This window comes from Mercenaria mercenaria, chromosome 4 (assembly GCF_021730395.1).
Source record: "Mercenaria mercenaria strain notata chromosome 4, MADL_Memer_1, whole genome shotgun sequence".
Lineage (NCBI taxonomy): Eukaryota > Metazoa > Mollusca > Bivalvia > Venerida > Veneridae > Mercenaria > Mercenaria mercenaria.
The window spans coordinates 9,444,484-9,467,830 of record NC_069364.1 but is presented as its reverse complement, the minus strand read 5'-3'; the positions used below and the strand labels follow the sequence as shown (position 1 = coordinate 9,467,830).

General features: G+C 34.1%; 1 protein-coding gene across 1 annotated transcript; it reads right to left on the bottom strand.

Moving 5' to 3' along the window:
• Positions 1–204: 204 nt before the first annotated feature.
• On the bottom strand, positions 205–23,313 carry LOC123550948 (uncharacterized). Its single transcript, XM_053540358.1, has 6 exons — positions 23,197–23,313; positions 22,103–22,198; positions 9,521–9,933; positions 8,507–8,578; positions 7,936–8,116; positions 205–7,329 (listed from the first exon to the last, which is right to left on the bottom strand). Exons 3-6 carry the CDS (start codon positions 9,917–9,919, stop codon positions 4,727–4,729), a joined length of 3,255 nt encoding a protein of 1,084 aa, XP_053396333.1. The 5' UTR covers positions 9,920–9,933; positions 22,103–22,198; positions 23,197–23,313; the 3' UTR covers positions 205–4,726.
• Between the last annotated feature and the right edge of the window lie 34 nt (positions 23,314–23,347).

Sequence of the window (23,347 nt, the reverse complement as noted above, 5' to 3'; positions counted from 1 at the left end):
ATGAAGTTCGTCTGTAAACCACGGACAGCTAGGTCGAAGAACGATAGTGTCCCGTTTAAGCTCCCATTACCATGCATTATTACATATAGTGTTGTAGGTGGAAACAAACACAATATTTTTTATATCTGATTTTTTATTTCAAAGGAATTTATAGTTCTAATCATGTACAGGTATTATCTAATGGATGGAAATATTAAAAGAGGATATTGATACAGTAAATTTATTTTCCACAACATAAAATACTGGTAAAATAGAAAGAAGATATCAAATACGTTTTGTTTTTGTTCCGCTTTTACGGAACGAGTTGAATAAAACATAAATGTTAGCCGCTGGCGTGCACCATAGTTTTGTAATGAACATGTTCAATAAATTTAGTAACAGAACTTGTAACAGAACAAGGTAATTTCATAATTTATCACATACATAATAAAAGAATAAGAAAGTTTACATTATTTCGTGACTTTTTATCACAAGATATAAGTACACATTAAAGCGGAGTCGAAATTGTAAATATCACTTATTTGAATACAATACATTCTTTAATTTTTATCATTTACTTAACAAATACATGTAATTAAGTTCTTCGAGTGGTTTGTCGTCTAATTCATCACGGTTCAGAGTGCAGAGGCGCAGTGATTGAACCACGACGGCGTTAGCCCGAGTTGTTAAATGTCTAAGCAGCTGAACGAAAAGTCGTGGTAAATTAGACGATAAACCTTAAGAAGACATTGATTGTTTTCATTCTTACACGGTCATTGAAATATTTTGAAAAACAAATTGCCGGGCTTCATTTATACAAGTAGTAGTTTACCGGACGTCATGCTCCAATCTGACGTCATAATTTACCAGTCCGCGCGTCAACCGTTGTTATTCGCGGAATATACAGCTTTTGACATTCTTATTTTTTTTTTAAACAAACTGGAGATCAAATCCATGTTAGAGTTTTTCAGTGGATAATTGAAACATTAGAGTAAAATGTATCTGATAATTCTACATTAAAATTGTCAAATATGTTTTCCCTAGCACGAACCTTTAAAATATGTTTGTAATACATGAAAGAGCAAGTTAGCTTCCACTCGTGAACACCAGATAATATTATTACGCCGCTCGTGATAATGTTGCATCTTATGTTCACTTGGTGAAAGATATTTCGATCTGACACTAAATGGAGCAGATGTCCTCGATGTATTATTTTTTTCAATGGGATGTGACCTTCCATATTCTTTTAAATCGGTTAGACTCATTCGTGTCCATCAAAGATTAATGTATATATCAGTTACTTGGTAACACCAACCAAAACTACTCGATCCACTTACTGGACGTTTCGAATTTTAATACGAGAAATGAACCTGTTTTTTCTTGTATTATGGCTCCGCTGTAGGTAGAATAACTGAAAGAATTATAAATAATATCAACGAAAAAAACCAACAGGTTGTACAACCGAACCAGGGTGGACCTTTTGTATGCAGAATGAAATAGACATAAAATAACAACGAGAGCATAAATGTGATAATTCACATAATTAACAAATGGTCAACAATATTTTAGTAATCGGTGAGTGTTCATGCTTTCAGTACATGCATCAAACCGTCACAGTGTCCAGAATACTTGACAACTTCACAACATTTGTTATCGGTACAGATTAATATATGCAATAAACAAAATCAATCAAACAATTAACACTTACATATACTCGTTTATTATACCTCACATAAATGTCCAATGCAAATTTCCCTTTAGTTTAACTTGAATATTCCCTAGTGATTTTATATCACATGCGCAAAATCGTTATTTTCAATTTCTGCGCAGGTGTTATGATCCATAATTTCATATCACATGCGCAACAGCGTTATTTTGTTTTTCTGCGCATGCGATATTTAGAGGTTATTACACAGGGCTGGTGTGCCTTTAGGCGATATTGGCATACTAGGAGAGGTATTGGCCCGAGGGCTTTAGCCCGATGGCTAATAACGGTCTAGTATGCCAATATCGCCTTAAGGCACACCTGCCCTGTTTTATAACCTTTTTATTGCATATGTTCTACTATACTGTTAAAGTAATAACGACATTAAAATAAGTTCATGTTACACAGCGTGTTGGATGTTTGTGTAATGCGCGGGAACGTCAACGTTTTCTGATTACGCTGACGTCATTTCCTTTCAAACATTTGTTTTTAATTCATGCATTTTAGTGCCGTAGTTTCTTGTGTCCGACTTATTCAACCACCATAGAAGAAGAAGCTAGCGAAATTATGTATTCATACAATGTATTCTTTTTAAAATTAGTGTTAGTTTGTATATACTTGACATTCTGCCAGTGGAAGTATAAAATCTTGATGTTTTGAACAGCCGGAAGTGTGCCTGATATGGATTTTTAGCACACCCGGAAGTGTGTCTGATATCGATATCAGGCACACCAGCTCACAGGAACGCAATTATCGGCCTAACGCTGCTCATATACGTTTAAATCCAGTGCAAATTTGTTACTATATTTAGTAACATATGCAATAATATTTTTTCATATCACCCGTTGAGAGATCGATACTTTCGCATTGATTAAAAGACTGAGTCGATAAATTTTCAGACGAGGCGCTTATATAATTATACGTTAGGATTAAATAACCCTTTTCTGGTGTGCATATGCAAACACGGCCGAATTTTCTTTTTATGCTACGTGCAAAATATTTCGAAAACATTTTTTCATCAAATATTGAACCGAAACTACCACAATAAGTTTGGAAATGAGCTAACTAAGAAAATGAGTGCTCACACTTATATGTTTCATTTAGGAAAAAGAAAGTTATCACCGTTTTTCGAATGTTACTGATTGACGCTATGTTGAAATATTAGAATAAATATAGGTGTCAGTGATATGTAAACGTCTCGTCTAAATCTATCAAAAAAGTCTTATTACACAGCAAGGTCGCCACAAATTATGAGTGCTAACAAATAAAGACTCTTTAATTCTGTCTTCATTATTTGGTAAGTAATTACTTTTTCATGTTAAATACATTATTATGTTGATTTTCCAGTAAATGTTTTGACCCTTATACGTTTTCGGTATAATAAAATAAATATTGCATTCCTGAGAGGGTGATATGAAAAATGTTCACCCCTCGAAATATGAATATAGACCTCGGCTGGGGCCTTGGTCAATATTCATATGTCTCGCGGTGAATATTTTTCATATCACCCTCTCAGGAATGCAATATTTATATAATATATAATTTTAAACAATTTAATCAGAAAGAACATACAAAAATGAAAAGCGAAAAATGTATTCTTTATATACATATACTTGTAGCGCTTTCGCTTTCACTTCTCGATGTAAAATGATTGAAATGGGTAGGGACTTACTCTCCCACCCACCCCACATAAACATTTGAAAATCATTTTGATAATACAGCCATAATACAGCTAAGGCGGACCATTTACAGCCGTTCCTGAACTTTGTATTTTCACACATATATCTGATAACTCTTTTGGGGTTTTCTTACTTCATTTTTTCAGTATATTTCAAAGTTTCAAGAACACACCTAAACAATTATCTTATACTGTAGAAACAAAATAAGTAAATACATCATGTACAGCATACTTTGTGCTACATTAATACAATAAAATATTTAGATAGTAAACACCAAAAACAACTATTCTGAGGCGGGTCTATAATTCACATGTAATCAATATGTACATACTAGTATATCAGTTCACACAATATAGCAAATGTAATATACAATCATATCAGTTCAACAAAAGGCGAGCAGAAAATGCTTTAAGGGCTTTTTCTTCCATTTTACATATTTTTTTATTATTTTGCTTCCCGACAAACGAATTTTGTCTTGTAAAATAATGGTAAAGAACCAGGTCATTTCTATTGAAATAAAGTTTGCTAATGTGCTTAATGCCTCTGTAGTAAGTTCTCAAAATTTGAGCTTCTCCCTGTCTGACAATGTGATTTTGTGTTATTTTTGTTTTGTTATCTTAGCTTTCCTGATTTACCCGACTGTTTCGGAAATAAGAAAAAAAAGAGAAGTTATGTTTCACTAGAAATATCTCCATGTAGAAGGAAGCTGAACGCCACAAGTTCGATTACGCTCACACTAATAAAATACATACCAGCTTTTCGGTGATATTAAATAGAAAAAGGAAATTAAAGAAATGTCTGCTGATTCTGGGCCTGCAGATAACATAGCACAGATTACTCATTTACAGCTTATTCATTGTAAGGATATGTACCAAACGAATTTCCATTACTGTTCTATTTTACCGGCAGTTCAAGTTATTCAGGCTAGTCCGCAAGTTTTGTAATATTTGTAACCGTTTAGAACGGTACGAAATGTGTAAGACAATCTGGTTACGTAAGTGAAATCGTTCTTAAAAACGGAATGAGGAATGTTGACACTAAACAATCAAGCTGAGTCATATTTGTCCATGCACAGGTACGAGATATTTTGTGTCAAAATCCAGGCCAGGTTTACATATGAATTTCAAACTGAGTCGAGACTAAGCAAACAAAATAAATAAATAAAAGATAAAACATTTACACTGTTTATAAATCGATCTTGCCTTTTTAACTCTACTTCAAGGAAAGTTCAACGATGACTATGTTTGAGACAGGTCCAATTAGGTAGCATTTAGATGGACATTTTGAGCTCAAAATACCGTTACATGTATATTACACCTATATAAGCATTCTAATTTACTTTTCGTGTTTTTTTATGCAAGTATTATGCATGTTTTACTCTTTTCGCAGGGGTAGGACTTGCATCATCACACTCAAAAGCATTTTGTTCAGTTTCAGTTTCAGTTTCCTGTGACAATGAAGAACTGCTGAATTTGTATCTCTCTAACTTTGACATAACATCAAACTGTTTACTTTCTTCGGCCAACATCAAAGCGGACTTTCCTTCCAAATTTGCCGTAAAAACATTTATACCAGTTTGGCAAAGAAAAGAAATTACTTCTTTATATACTTCGGATTCCTTTGGATCTTTTAAATGTGGCAATTTCTCAATGGCAATATGCAATGCTGTATTTCCTCTGTGATCAGACATGTTGTGAACCTCGTGCTTTACTGATATATCAGCCAGTTTCATGACAATTTGACATCTTTTTTCTTGTATGGCAAACATTAATGGAGATTTTTTCTGATCATCATCTGTACAACCTGGTGATATACCCAGCCGCTCCAGCAGTTCAATAACATCAGCATCTTCCTTCCAGACGGCAATGTGATACAGTTTGACATGTTTCAGGTTGTCAGACAAATTGACAGGGTAATCAGCTTGTTTCATGTTGTGCTTCAAAAGTTGTTCTACTATTTCGACATTTCCAGCCAATGCTGCTACGTGAATTGGACAATATCCATTCACATCTCTTAGCAAGAGATTTGGATTTGCCAGTAGTAGCTGCTCTACTATTTTGTCTTGATTGTTCTTGCATGCTTTGTGTAATGCAGTTTCGTTGCATGGATCATCTTCACTTTGAAAATCGATCTCATTTTCAGTGAAGTGTTTGCTGTTGAGCAGGCACTTAACGGCTTCAATATTGTTTTCTTCAGCAAAGAGAATCAATGGACTTTTGCCATTCTTCCTGTAACTGCTGATGTTTCTGTCAGCAAGATCCAACAAAAACGTTACAATATCTCTATCAGCCATTTTAAATGCCATAAGCATGACGTTTAGATCACCAACTGGAGCTCCAAGTTTGGCTAGGTTTTCGATCATGTATTGATCGCCTCGTTTGATTGCCAAAATCATTGAAATCAAAAGATCCGTTTCTAACACTTCTGTTACAGAAGAACACATCTCACCTGTTCTGCATCTCATATTTTTCATTTCCCTGTAACAAACTGAAGCGAATTGTGTCATGCGATTTTTCAACAAATATGCAAGTAAACATACTGCATTTGTATATATGCTTTTGTTCAGGACTTTCTCAAAACCTACAAGGTCGGCACCAAATGTCAGAACTGGCATGGTTAGCAGTTTCAACGCATTACCTTTCATAACATCCTTTATGAACAACTCACAAAATTGAGTGTTCCGGAAAGCCGGGTGCAAAAACGGTGCATACTTCAAGTATTGCCCAGGCGGCTGTCCATGCTCAGTGCTACATTTGAAACACAACTCATAAGTTGCATTGCCCGTTCCTTGCTGCGGATGGATGCCATTCATGTCCTGTATAATCTCGCCCATCCTTGAGCATAACTGATCAAACCGCAGAGGAGGGATTGTAATTCCTATTTCATTTGTACCACCATCAGAATGTTCAGCTGAATTCCCGTCTCTTGTGCTGTCCTCTATTCGGATGTATCTTTCAATAAACGATGAATCACAACACTTAAGTACGGCTGTTTCATTCTTCTCATAAGCTACCAGCCCAACTGCATCACTTATGACACGGTGGCAAAATGAAAATATTTCATTTCTTGTGTCAAAATGTATAAAGTCAGTCCCATGTGTCGAAAGAGAGACACGGATGGTCCTGAGCATATCTTCAGGGCGATACTGGAGCTGTTCTATCGCTCCAGTTATTGACTGTGGGGTGTTAACTATAGGCTGTTGTAAACTACGCAACATTATTTCCTGTGATTTTTGGGCCCAAAGTACAAAAAACGCCAGAAACACTTGTTCTTTATTTTTGAAAATACCTACAAGACAGTCTTTGATATGGGCCATTGGACTTCTGAAAAATGCACTCTTTTCTAAAAAGAATTGCTCATGCTGACAAAACAACCTTGCGCATTCCGGAAAACCTATGACAAATGAAGAGGGCTTACTTGCTTCGTTTATGCATTCATTGATATCTTTTTCGTTCAGCTCTCTTTCCGTCATTTGCATGTGTTTCTCAAGAATGTCTCTCATCTCTTTTTCACTCAAATCTTTTGATGAGATTGTGAGAGTATTACTTTCATTAATCAAGTGTGAAACATACATCTTTTCGAGCACTTCATCCAAAATGTATGAGCGGGAAGTGATAATCACGGTAAGACGTTTGTTTTGTACGTCATCTTTTATCTGAGGAATGTATTTCAACCATTTTCTGCTGTCGCCTTTGTCAAACATACTAGACCCAAACATATCATCGATCAAGACTGTATCAATTCTAGAGTGATTACGAATATCCCAGTCAGAACAGTTATTAATCTTTAAACATCTATCTGGATTTTTTACCAACTTTTTACCCATTGTTGTTTTTCCTTCTCCCTGTGCACCTTTTATTACTATTATACCTTTTTCGTTCAGTATGTCTGTCGCCCTTTGGAAAACACTTGTCTTGACAAAATAGGGGTCACCCAAAACATCTGAAAGTTCTCTCCTTGACCGTTCTGTTTTAGAAAATAAAGGCTAATAGATAAATTACTACAGTTAATTAAATGTCACAAGCAATTAGCTGCTGGTATGAAAAAAGCTGTCTTAATCTGGCATTATGGTATTTCATTAATTTATCGTACATTGGGTGGAAACACACGTTATGCTTATAAGTAAAATAGGTAACACATCAACTATTTCAGCATGGAACTAACAGATGCGTTTGAAATGAAGACGAATGTATCAGGACATGTTTTAAACTTTTTCTAATGCATCAGTTATACTTAATAGTGTAACATTCGATAGTGTATCGTATGATCTGAAGTCATTCCCTTCTGAATATACTATTATACTTTTTCTAGAAAATTATTATCAGTAAAACTTACCCAAGGCAATATCTGAAAGCACAAAAAGAAAGTGTTTACTCTTCCCTTATTTAATGTGAAATACGCTGAAAATACGATATCGAACCTGTTGTAAAAAAGTGAAACATATCCTTTTACCGTTTCAAATCATAACTTTCCTAGAGTACGAAAGAAAAAAACTTACTTTTCCGATGAATGTATTTTAATACATGCTTTACAAAAGCGTTCAAGTTCTCTTTTGATAATCACAATTCTTACCGCTAAGACTGTTACTTTGCAACGTTTTCATCATTTCGTCCCCGAACGCTTTATCCATGGCAGTCCATTCCTCCAGTTTCAACAAAAGCTCTTTCTCAAATCGTTTGTCTAGACAGTCATTCTTAAGAATTTCTAGCTTTTCTTGCAGACAAGGCATTCCAGATCCAAAACGTGACAACACCTTACCGTATATAAATAATGTTTCTAGCAATGCAAGTTTATAAAGCAACAAGCTATAGAACACAATTCGAGTAGGTATAATTTATCTATTTTAACGAAGTTATCTTTAAAATGGGTACACAGTTTTCATTACTCAGTCGACAACCTGTTTTCTCTTTGGTCTCCCTATTTATTGTAACTATATAAACAAACTACAAATATTATATATATTGTATGACGGTTCCTATCTAAAATATTTCTTAGTATCAACATGCAGATCTAAGATAGACTACTGTCCATGTAGCTATGATTGTAAATGGTTCCAATTTACTGACATTTTGTAAGATGATAACTTACAGATAATTTCAACATTTTTAGAAATATTTGATAATCATGAAAAGTGGTACATTACATCAGAAACTTCCTTCCATTTTGTTTCAAACTGAGCTTCGGTTAATCCTCCCACCTTCGGTGAATGCATTAGCTGAAAGAAGAAACCGTAAGGACATAAAATGACATTTGTTTTCCAAAACATTGAACATCAAAAAACGTTTACAAAAAGAAAGCTTACATTTTATTAGTTTGTTAGGGTTATCCTAACAGTAACTTGATTTTGGAATTTTTTACTTTTACCAGGCCTCCATCAAACGAGATATATGCTATGTGGAATCCGAATACGTCATAGATACACTACTGTCATAATTACCCTTTTATTACATACCTACAAGTTTTGTTTGTTTTCAATTAACCAAACATTCATAAACAACTCATGTGCGAATATAAGAATTTATTGTACAGACAAAATACACTGTAAGATTTCCAACCAGTGCAATACGAATTTTAATTTTTCTGTCAATTTGTATTTGATTGTGAAGAACGAAATGTTTAGAAGTAAATACTAGTTTTCCATACTACATATAAACCAAAAACAGATTGGTTTATCTTATCTATAGTTAAATTTGTCTAAACGTCAGATCAACAACAAGATACCGGAATGTTTACTCACTTATAAATATATTATTCCAGGCCGCATAAATTAGGCAGATCATTTATTTGACCAATACATAGGTTACTAATTCACATTTAAGAAGTTATAGATCACTTATTGGCACTCTAAGCGTTGTCTTCCCTGCGTCATGTACTGATACATTTAATGTTATTATATCTGTAAATCATCAACATACTTGCAATGTTAACAACTTTAACCAGTGCCTCTATAAAGTTTCCTTTTCAGTTTAAAAATATGCTCTTGTAAAAAGCTATATATACTTGTATTAATACTGTATTATAATTAAGAGTTCATTGACAAGAATTACCACATTTGATAACTTTACTGTGAGTATATCAAATATAATATACCAGCATATTTTATATAAGAAACAAGATTTGTCAACAGTCACTGAATAATTTATGCATATCGGCTTACCTCATTCCTGAAATCCCTTAGACGAACGATTTCTGCTTCTACTGAAAAGTCCATAGGAGCCGGTTTATTTCCTGTGTGCCATATTGGGTCACCTTTCTTTGCACACAGAAGGGTACGATGTAGTGCCACTAAAAGAGTCATGTCGTAATCATTTGATGATGTGACACCAGCTCCTGTACTTGGATAAAGCAATTCATATTGCGCCTTCGATATAATATTTTTTGTTTGCAACTGATATAACTCTAATTTGACTGTCGTATCATTGAGATATGTCCTTGGGGTAGGAATATCTCTGTCGAACCTATACCTCAGCACTGCGCCTCCTCCGTCAACAACAAGATGATAGAGTTTACACCTTCTTGTTTCTTCTTCAGTCAGATTCAGAAAGGCTGCTGACATTTTTTTCAGTTATTCTGAAAAGAATCAGACATTTAATACGTTACGTTAATTATTTTGAATAACTGAAAAATGAAATTAAACTACATTATATTACTATATCATCAAGAAAATTAAACAACAATAGCCATACTAAGGTCAGTTCTTCTTAGTCAAAGTTTATTTGTACTTACTTTGTGAATTTAAAAGATGTTTAATTAATTATTTCACATTATTATAGATAAAACGGTACAAAAAGACTGGGTGATGTTACTGCTCGTTTTGGTTTTAGGTTTACCTCAATGTATCTGTTAAGGTGTAATGATTTTTCTTACTGATATCTTGAATAAATAATAATCATTGAAAACTGTGTCGTTCAATTTCATTGCAATCTGTCAATATTTGTCGACAATATAAATTAAAAAACCGTATGAAGTTGAAGTAAATGAATCAAAGGGCTTGGTTCACTTACAGGTTAAAATGGCACAACATCAAATGTTGTTGAAATATTATTATAATGAATGATCAACAATTCAGAATGCAAAATCTCATATTTTAATTCATTTGAAATTGTGCTGTTGCCATGGCAACCGATTGATTTTCTTTATGGAAACACGAAAATCTCTTATAACAATTACATCAGAACGTATAATTAACATTCAGATATGCTAAGATATAACCCTAAGCAACGCCTATAATTTGAGGCAAAAAATATATGGTTGCCATGGAAACGGAGATAAAAATGAGAATATTTGCTATGTCTGTTTTTTATGGAATAAAACCAATTTAGGTCATTCTTTAAGAAAAATAACATATGTAATTTGTTTGTGAAGATCATTATTAATAAATAATACAATATATTTCTGTTGCTATGGTTACAATGGAGTTGCAGTATATGCTTCAATGAGACAACAATGACGTTTTTGCTAAGTTATTGTAGAACACTTTCAGCATTTACCATTACATGTAAAAATTAAAAAAAAATGCACCACTGAAAAGTGTTCTTCAAACAATGTTTTTTTTTCAAGACATAATATAGAACAACAGAAAAATGTTTCCATGGTTACGCAGTTAATTCCGTAAACATAATACTACATAATCTCATTTAACATACAGTAATAGTTTAAGAAAAATGCCTTATCAAATGTCTTGATCATATTAAAAGAGTCAGATAATACTAACGGCAATAATATATAATTAGGCATACAAAAACTAAATTGTTTCCACAATAATCCAATGTATGTTTTACAAATTATACATATATTGTGCTTTCAAGACAGGTTAAATTAATTGTTTATGAAAGGGAAAATAAACATGATACTGCTGACAGAAATGATTACATGCAGTTTGAATACAGCAGAAAATATTCGTAGATCTATATAATCCAACTGTCGTAATGAAAACAAATGTACATTACTACCATATATGTTACAATTATTGTTGAAAAATCTTCCAGTGTTTTAGAGGAATTTCACATTTATACTGTGTTCAGCCTTACATGTATATAGTGAGTCAATATTTAACAAATGCATAGTACTGTTGACACCATAAAGTTGTTAATTCAATGTTTACATAAACTATATGTATCATTTGTTCTTTTTCAAATATATGGAATTTGGGTCTAGTACATCTTCAAAAAATCAAAAACACTTTCAAATTAATCAAAATTTCAGAGCTCTTTCTCTGTATTACTTTAAATGTTAAACACTTTTTTCCATTCATTCTTCGTTTTAAATGACTTGAATTATCAATTTTAATGGCTTTGACACTGCTGGTTTTGAGCATACATTGCTGTTGCTGCAAAGGGGCGCTATTTCATTATACAGGTACCACTGTCGACTGGCATCCAGCTCAGGAATGATAATACGGTTGGTGAATTTGCCTGTCATGCCAACTCCCTGCCTAAAAATATTAATCTCCGTCTCTGTGGTGAAGTTATAATCCTTCAAGAATACTATCTATACCAGGCCATGCAGAAGACATTCTGTAATGATAAATGTATCATATATTTAAAACAAAGAACCTTTTCATCAATCCTGAACAACAGCATTCCAAAAGACATCCCACACATAATTACATTAAATAACATTTTAGAATTTTATTACAGTAATAACTTCTTTTCATGAAAAAATTCAACAATCGCACATATTCTACATCAAGTACGGGCCATGATTTTGATCTCATTTTAACAAATAGTTCTTTAACCTGGTTAAGAAAAAACTAGTGACTTTCCAAACTGAAGTGTATGAACACACTGTAAAATTAAATATTTCAACATTAAATTCTGTGTGCTTAATAAATATTTCTTTATTTATTGGGAATTCTTACCTTATTACAACACTTTTCCTATTTTGTCCACTATAATTGTCCATATGTAATGAAACATTCTTTTCTCCATAGCCATGATGCTTGAAGTGATGGTGGACCATAGGACCATAGATACCACACTGTTTGCTCCTCTTCCAACAGCAGTACTGTACTTTTCATACAAAAACAAGAACAGTTTATAAGAAATGTATTAAATTCTCATCAAAAATGGAGTGAATCAACACTGACCAAACAGTTCATCCTTTCTTATAGATATTGCTAAACATTAACTTGTATTTATCAAAATTTAATTGAATTCCAATTCACAGTGCTTATGATAGCATCTTTATTATAAAGCAATGCAGTATTTTCAACCCAATTTAAGGGATTTACAGAAAGTTCAGTGAAAATAAAACCCACAGGAATTAGTAATATCAAGTCTTAACAAAACATAACTTCCTTTAGATAATTTTACTTGACAAAATTTCTGCAAAGGTGTCACTATAATTCCAATGTAAAATGTACACTGCAGGCCTGAAGCTTTTATTCATAGAGTCATGATTTGTTTGAAGACTATGGAATTTAATTTAGTGATATATGGAATTTCATAGTTAAAATTGATATTGAAAAAGTGCATTTGAGGATACTGACACTGATATGAATGTAAACACTAACTTCAAAATCTTATACCTGCATGAGGATTCACAGAAATACAAAAGCCCTACTTGCTGAGCATAGTATGGGGTCAATACTTGTTGAGCACTCAAAACTGCAGTGAGCCTTTATATTTCTTACTGCTGGAGGTTATCCTGAAAAATATAAAAAAAGAATTTCTCATTTATTTAGTAGCCTACAGCATGCTGTCTACCAGTAATGGCAGTAGTGAGAATGAAAAATGTAGTTTGTATTGTAATTTGCATGTAGATTTTTTAAGAAATTTTCAGGAGGTCTATTTTAGTTGCTATAATTACAACAAAAAGTGACAATTTAAAACACCACTTTTCCTGTGTCATTGTACTATAATTTTCAATTTTCATAGATTCCACTGTGCATAATGACCATGTAATTATTAAATTGTTCACATCTGTGACAGTTTAAACAATGTACAATATCTTGTAATATTGGGCTATTCCAGAAAATATCCACCCCCTCCCTGTGGAAGCAGTTTTTTGGTACAACCTGAGAGGAGGGGAGCGGGAGGGGGCGGGGGGTATTTGGAGAGATCCTATTGGGAGGAAGGGGAGGGAGGTATTTGAGGTAACCGGGGTGTGGAAGGGGGAGGGAGGATCTTTTCTGAAATAACCCGAGAGGAGGCGAGTGGGGGGTGGGGGTGGTATTTGGAGGGATCCTATTGGGAGAAAGGGGAGGGGGGTATTTTCAGGCTACCGGGGTGTGGAAGGGGGAGAGAGGGGTAAAATGTCTCCAGGAGGGAGGGGGGGTGGGTAATTTTCTCCGAAAAAACTGCTTCCACAGTGGGGGGTGGATATTTTCTGGAATAGCCCATTCCTGTTCATCACTTCATTTACCTCTTTACAAATTCTAGATAGAAAGTTTCATACAGAAGGTAGGCCTACTTAACATAGAAGATGCCCGACTGTCTTGGCTACAAGTATATTCTGCCATCATGAAAACTTACAAATACACAGGAATGATATTAAAAGTAGATCTATTTGACAGCAGACAGTCGAATCGAAATGTCAACACTGCTATTTTTCGCTGCAAAGTTGCATCTTCGATAAGTCAACAAACGAAGCGGTCTGTCCATTTTGTTTTGCCTCCAATTACGAATAAATTTATAATGAAAATTTACACTTACCATAACAATTATTAAATCCGCCATGTACTTTAAATATCCGCGTATATTCAGAGCAATAACTGCATGTATTCTCTGACCCAGTTTCAGACATGTATCCACCGATAATGGCGTGTTGATTTCAAAGGGAAACAATTCACTAATTCACTCATAAGGTTTGTGATATTTTACTAAATGTTGAAACGTTAAAACTTAAAAATCTTCGTCCGATATTATTGATTTTAACACTAGCTCTAATGGCTGTTGCTTGAAAAACAAATTAATGAAAACAAATATCTAATTAAGTGACGTCAACTTCAACGTCATTTTACCGAAACCGAGGCTTGTGTAATTTCGGATAAAAATGTGTCTCTGAGACGGACGTTTTTTTTCGTTTTTGTATATGGCGGCATTGCTCACCAGCGATGATTTTTGCACTTTTTGTTGGTTTTTCATGTACGAAGTAGTGGTTAAAATATTAAGACTGGTAAAGGATGCCGCCAAGGCGAAAATCATAAATAAAGTCTCAAATTTCATGGAAAATTCACATTTTTTGGAAAGTGGGGCATGTTTGGAGTAATATATAAACACAACAACACATTATTTTTCAAAGTTTATTACTTATATATGAAGCATTGTGTTTACTTGTTACGAACAGCATATGTATCAATGTAGAATAAGTAATGTATAATATGGCTAAATTCGGTGCCATTTACGTACATTAGTGAACCAAGCCTTTTCGTAGCTCTTCAAGGACGACTGGGTGTAACAGCTAATCTGAGGTCCCAGAAACCACAGAACTAAAACAGTGATATTAGATTTACACCATTTCGCGCACATGCTAAAACTTAAACAAAGATCTTGAGTACAGTAAAAGAATCTGACGAATCGCTTATTGCAAAACATAAGTAGATTGAATAATTGAATTATGTTCTTGAATGTTGTGGCAAAATTGTATAATTAATGTGTAATGCATAAATTTGTCTGTAGGTTATGGCAAGCAGATGTTTCACCAAGCGCTATAAAACGTGTCGCCGTTTCACGATCACATGGGTTTATCAACATCACGTGATATGCTTTGAGGTGAGAAATCTTCAATCAACATGTCCGTAGTGCGGTCAGAACTCTTACTGATTTGAAAACTCAACAATGTAAAATGTCAGTTAAATATCATCAAAACACTTACGTGCATTCCTTATGGAGACATAAGTAAATGCAAGTGAATAGACGACTGCTTTCAGAGCGAGCTGGTGTGTTTTGTAGACCTAAATGTGTGCACACATGGTTGAAATATCTAGCGCATTGCTGAAAATATGAAACTTTACATGCGCTAAGTTACTTTCATGTATTAAGCCACGATGATTGAGAACTGTAATGGCAAATTTACGATGTTGGATTCAGTGTTGTTATATTTTCGGTCTTTTAGGATCATGGAGTCCATTTAGAGTCCATTTAATAGATGTGAAATAGAGTTCCGCTTATGCCGGCGCTCGGGGGCTTGAGAGGTTTTGCGCATTTCATTACCTCTCATGAACAGACTCAATCAAACCGAGTCTGCTATTATTCTGTTTGGTTGCATTCTATGCTTCCAAAGGATCTTTTAACAGATTTTATTATGAGTAACGTGAACAATTCTCTTCGGTATCGAAATAATTACAACGGTAAAAATATCTTAAATGCGAAACCTTTGACAACTCGACAGTGAGGATTTTACCTTCAAGCACTGTGCGACCATAATAGCAATTAGTTAAGATAATGGGTAAAAATTTCGAATTTTGCAGTGAGGCAATAATTATTAAAAATAAACACTGGTGCGAATGATATAGTTTTTTGTTATAAGGGAAGGACGAAGTTTATTACCTCGTTGCATAGTATGAATTAAGAATCTGTTCCGTTCCTGAAATTGTTTGTTGCTGTTGTTGTAATTAGTTCGTAGTACAGCAACATGCAAATTTATTTTTAACTCAAACATTTGAACATTTACTTGTCGGTCGCAAACTACTAATTTCGCAATATTGCGCGACTAATATAATCGTTATTTAAGAAATAATAAGTTCTCAAACATGGTTTATCGTAGAATAACCCGAGTTTTTGAGTTCTTATGCGTAAGAATATATCGCGAAGACCGTATAGGCCTAAGTGAAATATTGTTTCGCATAAGAACGAAAAACTCGGTTTATTCTACAATAAATCACACTTGGGAACTTATTATTTCGATTCTAACACGACATACTAGTATCAACAATGTTAGAAAAAATGGTGACTAGTTTTTACGACCGTGCTACGCACCTGGATCGGATGACGTCATTGCACGCGAGTGGTTTATTGCAGAATAACCCGAAATATATTTTGCTCTAAATGTATGTAGGTTATTTGCTTGTCGTGTTAGAATAATCGTTAATCCTGTAGATAAGCGATATCGACCGTCCACTATCTAGATCTGTGGGTTCCCATTACCTGTGATTTATTTACGTTTAGGATTTCCTACACTGAGCAAAAAAAAATCAAGTCACCGCGCCGAATAAGCAGCCCTCACCAAACCCAGACTCACAGCACGCGGACGTGCACACGACAAGCACAGACCTATTAGTAATTTTAAGGAATGTTCTTATTTTTTATCTAAGACAAAAACTTAAAATACATGTAGTATAATGGTTTCTGTATGTAAAGGTTTTAGTATTCTGCAAATAGCAAACATATAGAGATATACTGAGAATTTAAAATCAAGCTCAATGTTTTTCATAAGTTTCTTAATGCTATTAAATATTCCGGTGTTACTTAACCATAACAAAAAGATTCCATTTTCGCTTTTGACTTCCTAAAATATCTTGCTAATTTCAAATCAAGTTAAGGCTTAGTAAGATAGGATTTTTGATATACTCTTCGCAGATATATGAATATTGATTTTGTAACTAAATAAAAAAACATTTTACAGATATTTACCGTTGTGTTCGCATTCCGTGTAGTGGTTGGTCTAGAATGAATTTTATCCTACCCTCATATAAGATATAGCGCAATATCGGCCTGCCTAATAAACTTTGCTTTATCTAGTCAGTGTCAAGATATCAATTTTGTGGGAACATTTGAAATCACTTATTTTATCAAAATTTTGCATTTAAATCATCACCATTGTATTGGAAATGTCTGAACTTGGAAAATGAGTGGTCAAATCAAAGGTTTTTATCCTGAAACAAAAAAGTTATTGCTATTTTTCACTTTTACAGCACTTCAGCCGGAAATTTTGAAAACAATTTTTTTTTCCGAATTTTTCATTGAAACTGTTATCATTGTATTGGAAATGTTCTAACTAAGAAAATAAGTGGTAAAATCAAAAGTTTTTATCCAGAAACAAAAAAGTTATTGCATTTTTTCAAATTTTCACAAACTGAATTACACTAGCAAACGTCATATTATATGACGTCAAGTCTGCACGCTGTTGCTCTTTCCAATGACTTTTTCCTAATTTTCTGAACAGGTAGAATAAGTATAGGTTATAGATCATTTATTGAACTTCTAATGCAATTAAGTTTGCCGAAACGGAGCGTAGCGTAGTGAAGGCAAAACTTAATGCATTTAGAAGTTCAATAAGTGTATCTATAACCGGCTTATAGTTTAACGCCCCGTTTCATTTTACTGACAGGTCAAAACCGCAAAAAGCTCTCTCTGAAGTAAACTAACCACGCCTTCTGTTAATTCATTGGCTAGTCTTATCTTCACTCATGATGGAGAAGTACATGTTTACTACAACTTTACACAAGGTCATTTTAGTGCCAATAGCAAAACAGCGGTTGATCAAGTGCTGGATGATTTTAATTTAGTTTATATCATAAATACATAGTAAACGACTAAGTCTTATCGAGTAGTTTGTGGAACACAATTTTATATTCTTATTCAATGGAAATATAATATGCAGGTTTAACTCGTAATGATCTAACAGTACAATTCAAGCAACTACATGTATAAATAAAACAAGACAAAGTAGAATCTAAGTGCACCCTGGTTTATTTTTAGACCAGTAGAAGTAGTGAAAGGTGCAGAAAGGTCAAACTTGAACTATGAAAGTACAATGAAACTAAAAACATAATTTGATATTTGAGCCGCGCCAGACGTCTGGTCAGGATCCATGCTGTTCGCTTTCAAAGCCTATTGTAATTAGAGAAACTGTTAGCGAACAGCATGGATCCTGACCAGACTATGCGGATATGCAGGCTGGTCTGGATCCATGCTGGTCGCAAACGCACTATGTTGGTTATCTCATGGTACGGCTCATTTATCTATTTGGTCCGTTTATTACATAGACACATTATTTCTTGTATGCAGTCCCTGCTTTGGTGATTGCTCCGCCTCCTAGAATGTGGGAAATCCATAGTAGGCGGAACAATGAATACTCATTAATTTTGAACTACTTCATGATTAAGTGGATCAGATTCTTCAGTAATGAAACAATATGAAAATAAGTTGATTACTTTTTTGAAAATCCCTCGCTTGTCATTGGATAAAAACGATGTTTGAACTATAAATAGAATATTAGATTACTGTCTGAATAAATCTAAATTTATTAGGCTCGTCTACGAAAAAATATAAGGCTCGGCAGAGCCTCGCCTAATATATTTTCTTCAACTCGCCTAATAAATTTAAATTTATCAGACAGTAACCTAATATTCTCTATTTTTCTTCCTCTTTCGTTTTAATAGTCTTGAACGAATCTGGGTCTTTGGCAGCGTATTATTTAATTGCATTTAACAATCAATTTCAGAATTTCCAAATTACGACCGTATCCATCCTTCTTACTCCTTAAAAATCCCCCATCTCCCAGTTTTATTTACGATATCACCATTTTTATATTGTGTGTCTTGGTGCATAATTGAAGTAATAAGTTTGCTATATCTTTCCACTGCAATTTCTATTTGTACCGATGTGAGCTCTGACCGTGTTACTACCTTTGCTCTTATTCCTGGGAATCAAACGTTGCCTTTCTCGTTTTCTTTAAATTATGATAGATATGTGCCATAATGCCTTTGTTTTCTGGTTAAAACAGATAAATTGGCTGTCTAAAATTGAGAATATGAATAATTTCTTACTTACAAAAGCATTACTTTCAATATTGCATATGCAGTTATATACTCAGAACAATAAAGCTGAATGGGATAGTGGATTAACTAAAACAATGAAAACCAGCACTACATTCTGCTGTGTTAATTAAGACATATTGAACATATAAAAAAAGTACGATCACTTTATACGCTTGCGGAATAATTTCACGAAGGCGTAGTCAAAGTGATTACCGGTAGTTCGCGCGGCGTATAACCGATTCGTTTTGTTCTGATGTTCTGTTTCAAATTTCTTCGATTCTAGTATGTCTTTAATGTATATAAACTGATGAAATAGGGAAACACCATCTCATGGCGCATGAATGGCGCCAAATAAAATAAGTCGACGTGAAAAACAGTGTTATAATATTGATAGTGCAAAATGTAACACGTTCATAGGAATAACATATTAATGCGTATACGTTTAATAGGTTTGTTTTCGCACTTAAAGACCTATACAGTATGACTGAATTAAATCAAACTTTTGCCTGTTTAGCGCCAAATGTTACATCGACATGGTGTCAGGTATTCTCGATTACACGGAAATGGGCATGCGTGATTATAAGATAAGAATCAAAAATGCAAACCTATGTGAGAATATTGAAAACAGGATATGTGTGTGTGTGCGTGTGTGCGTTCGTGCGTGTGTGTGTGTGTGTGTGGTGTGTTGTTGTGTTCGGGTTTAACGTCTTCTCAACAATTTTCAGTCATAATGAACGACGGTGCTACTGAGCAGTGAGCACAATGCCAACATTATAGTGCTGCCTCATGAATATCACACCGTAGCACTGACATGATACCCCCCATTCACATAACTGACACCGGCTGACAGTCTAGACTACCTCTAATGCTGAGCGCCAGCGAGGAAGCTACTAGTACCGTGTTTTACGTCTTTGGTACGCGGCCAGGGATCGAATCCACGACCTCCCGCAATCGAAGCGGACGCTCTACCACTAGGCTATCCGAAAATAAGATAGGTAAAAATCATTAATATATTTGATTTTCATAACAAAACATGCGGCAGCCATATTGTAAACAAAGACAAATGACCTTTCTATTAATCATTTTATGCTAAACAAGAGAAGGATTATGTTAATTCGAATTGTGAAATACGTCATGCATAATAACAAAATGTAAAATGATATAACTGTTTCGTTCCCGAACTTGTTTATTATTGTGTAATTAGTTTGTACTGCAGCAGTATGTAAATTTGTTCCAAAACATTTACGCTATTAACGGTTAAACAGGGTGGATAGGCGATAGAGCGACCTTGTACTACTCAGGTTACCATTAACTGTATTCTATTAACGTCTGGTATTTCCTACACTATGCAAAATCTATTTATAGTCGAAGGTTATATTTATTTTTATTTTGTTCTATTGTAGTTAATTTTAAAAGTGCTTATACCTGTGCAAGTATTTAACTCTAACGTATCATCGAACGCAAATGCCTTTTATTTTGTTGGAAACAACAAACAGTCAGATTTTGAAGACATGTTACAAATAGCAATTCATTAACATTTACGATCGCACTGTTATATATTCCTACTTTTTCATATCTTTTAGAAAGGACGACAGTGTTTGAACAGTGTTACAATATTGGTAGTGCAAAAAGTAATATGTCCCAAGGAACACCTTACAAATGTGTAGACGTCTAATAAGTGTGTAAAATTTTGTGCCTAAAAAGCTATACAATATACAGTAGGTTTCAATTAAAGACCCACCACGACCTAGTGACCTACTTTTTTCACTCACAAAAACTTCATGAAAATCATTCTTGAAATTCAGGTAATATACAGCTATACTACAAGTTTTCAAGTGGACAATTTAGGCCATTCCTGAATAAATGTATTTTGACAACTTCATCTGCAAACTTATTCAGTTTTTTTCGTGTTTAACGGAAATGTGCATCAAGACTCAAAAATGCACACTTATGCAAAATATGGAGAAAATAAATCGAAAATAGGATAATATTTAAAAAAGATATTCATATATGAGTTATATTCATAGCAAAGCATGTGGTAGCTTTATTTTAAAGGCACTCGCTACAGTTTTCCGGACGGGTCGATATTTACCCCAACACCGTGCCAATTTGGTTGTGTTTCTAATCGATGTAGCTCACTGCAGAGTTGGAGAGGTTTTCTGCGCATGCCCGGAAGTGATTATCTAATTTCGCGTACGGCAAAAATTCGCAAATTATTGTATGTTCGCATGCATTTAATGTAAAATATGTATAATATACTGACTAAATGTTAGGGTAAGTATCACCATGGTTACATATATATACATTTAAAGTACATTTAGTTCAAATTGCTTCAATCCGACATATACTGGAGTCTGTAATTTATACCAGCGCTCCAACTCTGCACTGAGTCACAGCTGTTTCTAATCCCGTACCGTACCCATACCGTACATCCGTATTCGTAAACTATAGGTTTTGTTCGGAGAAAGGCGGAAACTTTCATCGTTCTATGACATCAAAATGTTTCAGAAATTAAGCTTAAAGGTAAAAACTGTCCATATTTTGTGTTTGGAGCATACCTTATTAACCATTCAAGGTACTGTCATCAAACTTGGATTGTAGGTTTGTAGTAGTAAGACGACGTGCCGATTGCATCAATTAGGGTAGTAGAACAAAGGTCAAGGTCACAGAAAGGTCTAACTTTACGACCCTGTACTGTTAGCTGTTCGGTCAGTAAATGTTAAGTTAACACCCCTTCAAATATTCAATGGTATTGCCCAAATGAAATGTTGGACCAGTCCATTTTAGAAATTTAGCAGGCTAAAGGCCAAAGGTTATGGCATGAACGTGTATGAATATGTGTAAGTTTGTCTGCAGCTTATTTACCAGGCGTTACAAAGCGTGTCGCCATTTCACGATCATACATGGGTTAACTATTATCACTTGATTTGCTTCTCTTTGATAAAATTCCTGCCGTAATATCTTTAATCGGAAGATCCCTTGTGCGGTCGGAACTCCTATTTGTAAATTCAACATTCAATGTATGTAAACACTTACGTGCATTCTTTATGGACACATGAGTAAACGAAAGTGGATAGACGACTGATTGCTGTGTGTGTAGACATAAATATGGTTGAGATATCTAGCACCTTGCTGAAAATATAAAATTTTACATACACTAAGTTGCTTTCATGTATTCAGCCACGATCGACTAATAACTAAAATGGGAAATTTACAATGTTTAGAAGTACCGTGATCAATTCCCTTTGATATCTAACCAACTAATTACAACGGTAATAATATCTTAACTGCGAAATCTTTGACAATGCGACAGTGAGATTTTTAACTTTAAGCACTGTACGACCATAGTAGCAACTGGTTGAGATAAAGTATAAACATTTCGAAATTGCAGTGAGGCAATGATTAAAACAGGACTAAGTTAATAACCCCATTGCATAATATGAACTAAGAAACGGTTCCTGTAATTGTTTATTGTTACTGTAATTAGTTTGTACTGTAGCAGCATGCAAATTTACTTTTAACTCAAACATTTGAACATATACTTGTCGGTCGCAATCTACGTCATTCAATTATTGTGTGATTTTTAACAATTATTCCTGTAGACAGGCGATATCGACCGTCTACTATCTAGATATGTGGGTTCCCATTACCTGTATTTAATATACGTTTAGAATTTCCTACACCTGAGCAAAAAAGAAAAAGAAACAGCCCTCCCAAAACCGCAACTCACAGCACGCGGACGTGCACACGATCAGCACAGACCTATCTGTAATTTAAGGAATGTTCTTATTTTTGATCTAAGACAAAAACTTAAATTTGTAGTATGATTTCCATGGTTTCCGCATGTAAAATCTTACAAAGTTTTAAATATTCTGTAAATAACATATAGAGATATATGAATTTAAAATCAATTCAAATGTTTTTCATCAGCTTCTAAATGCTATGAAACATTCCGGTGCACATTAACGATGATATAACATAACGATCCCAATTTTGATTTTGACTTCCAAAATATCTAGCTCATTTGAAATCAAGTTTCGACTTACTAAGATTGAAATTTAGATATACTCTTTGCAAATATATGAATATTGATTTTGTAAATAAATAAAATACATTTTGTAAATATTTACCGTTGTGTTCACACTCCGTGTAATGGTCGGTCTTGGTTGCGGGTAAGATTGAATTTTCTTCCTCTTTCGTTTAAACAGAATTGAACGGATCTGGGTCTTTGCCAGCGAATTATCTAAATGCATTTAACATATAATTTTTAAATTTCCAAAG

What these genes read in the sequence shown, in the direction of transcription:
- LOC123550948 (XM_053540358.1), bottom strand. Translation starts at nt 9,919, where the DNA reads ATGTCAGCAGCCTTTCTGAATCTGACTGAAGAAGAAACAAGAAGGTGT. An exon ending in AATGGAAGGAAGTTTCTGAT is followed by an intron (nt 8,117 to 8,506) that starts GTAATGTACCAC and finishes ATATACGGTAAG; the next exon opens with GTGTTGTCACGTTTTGGATC. An exon ending in GCAAAGTAACAGTCTTAGCG is followed by an intron (nt 7,330 to 7,935) that starts GTAAGAATTGTG and finishes TTTCTAAAACAG; the next exon opens with AACGGTCAAGGAGAGAACTT.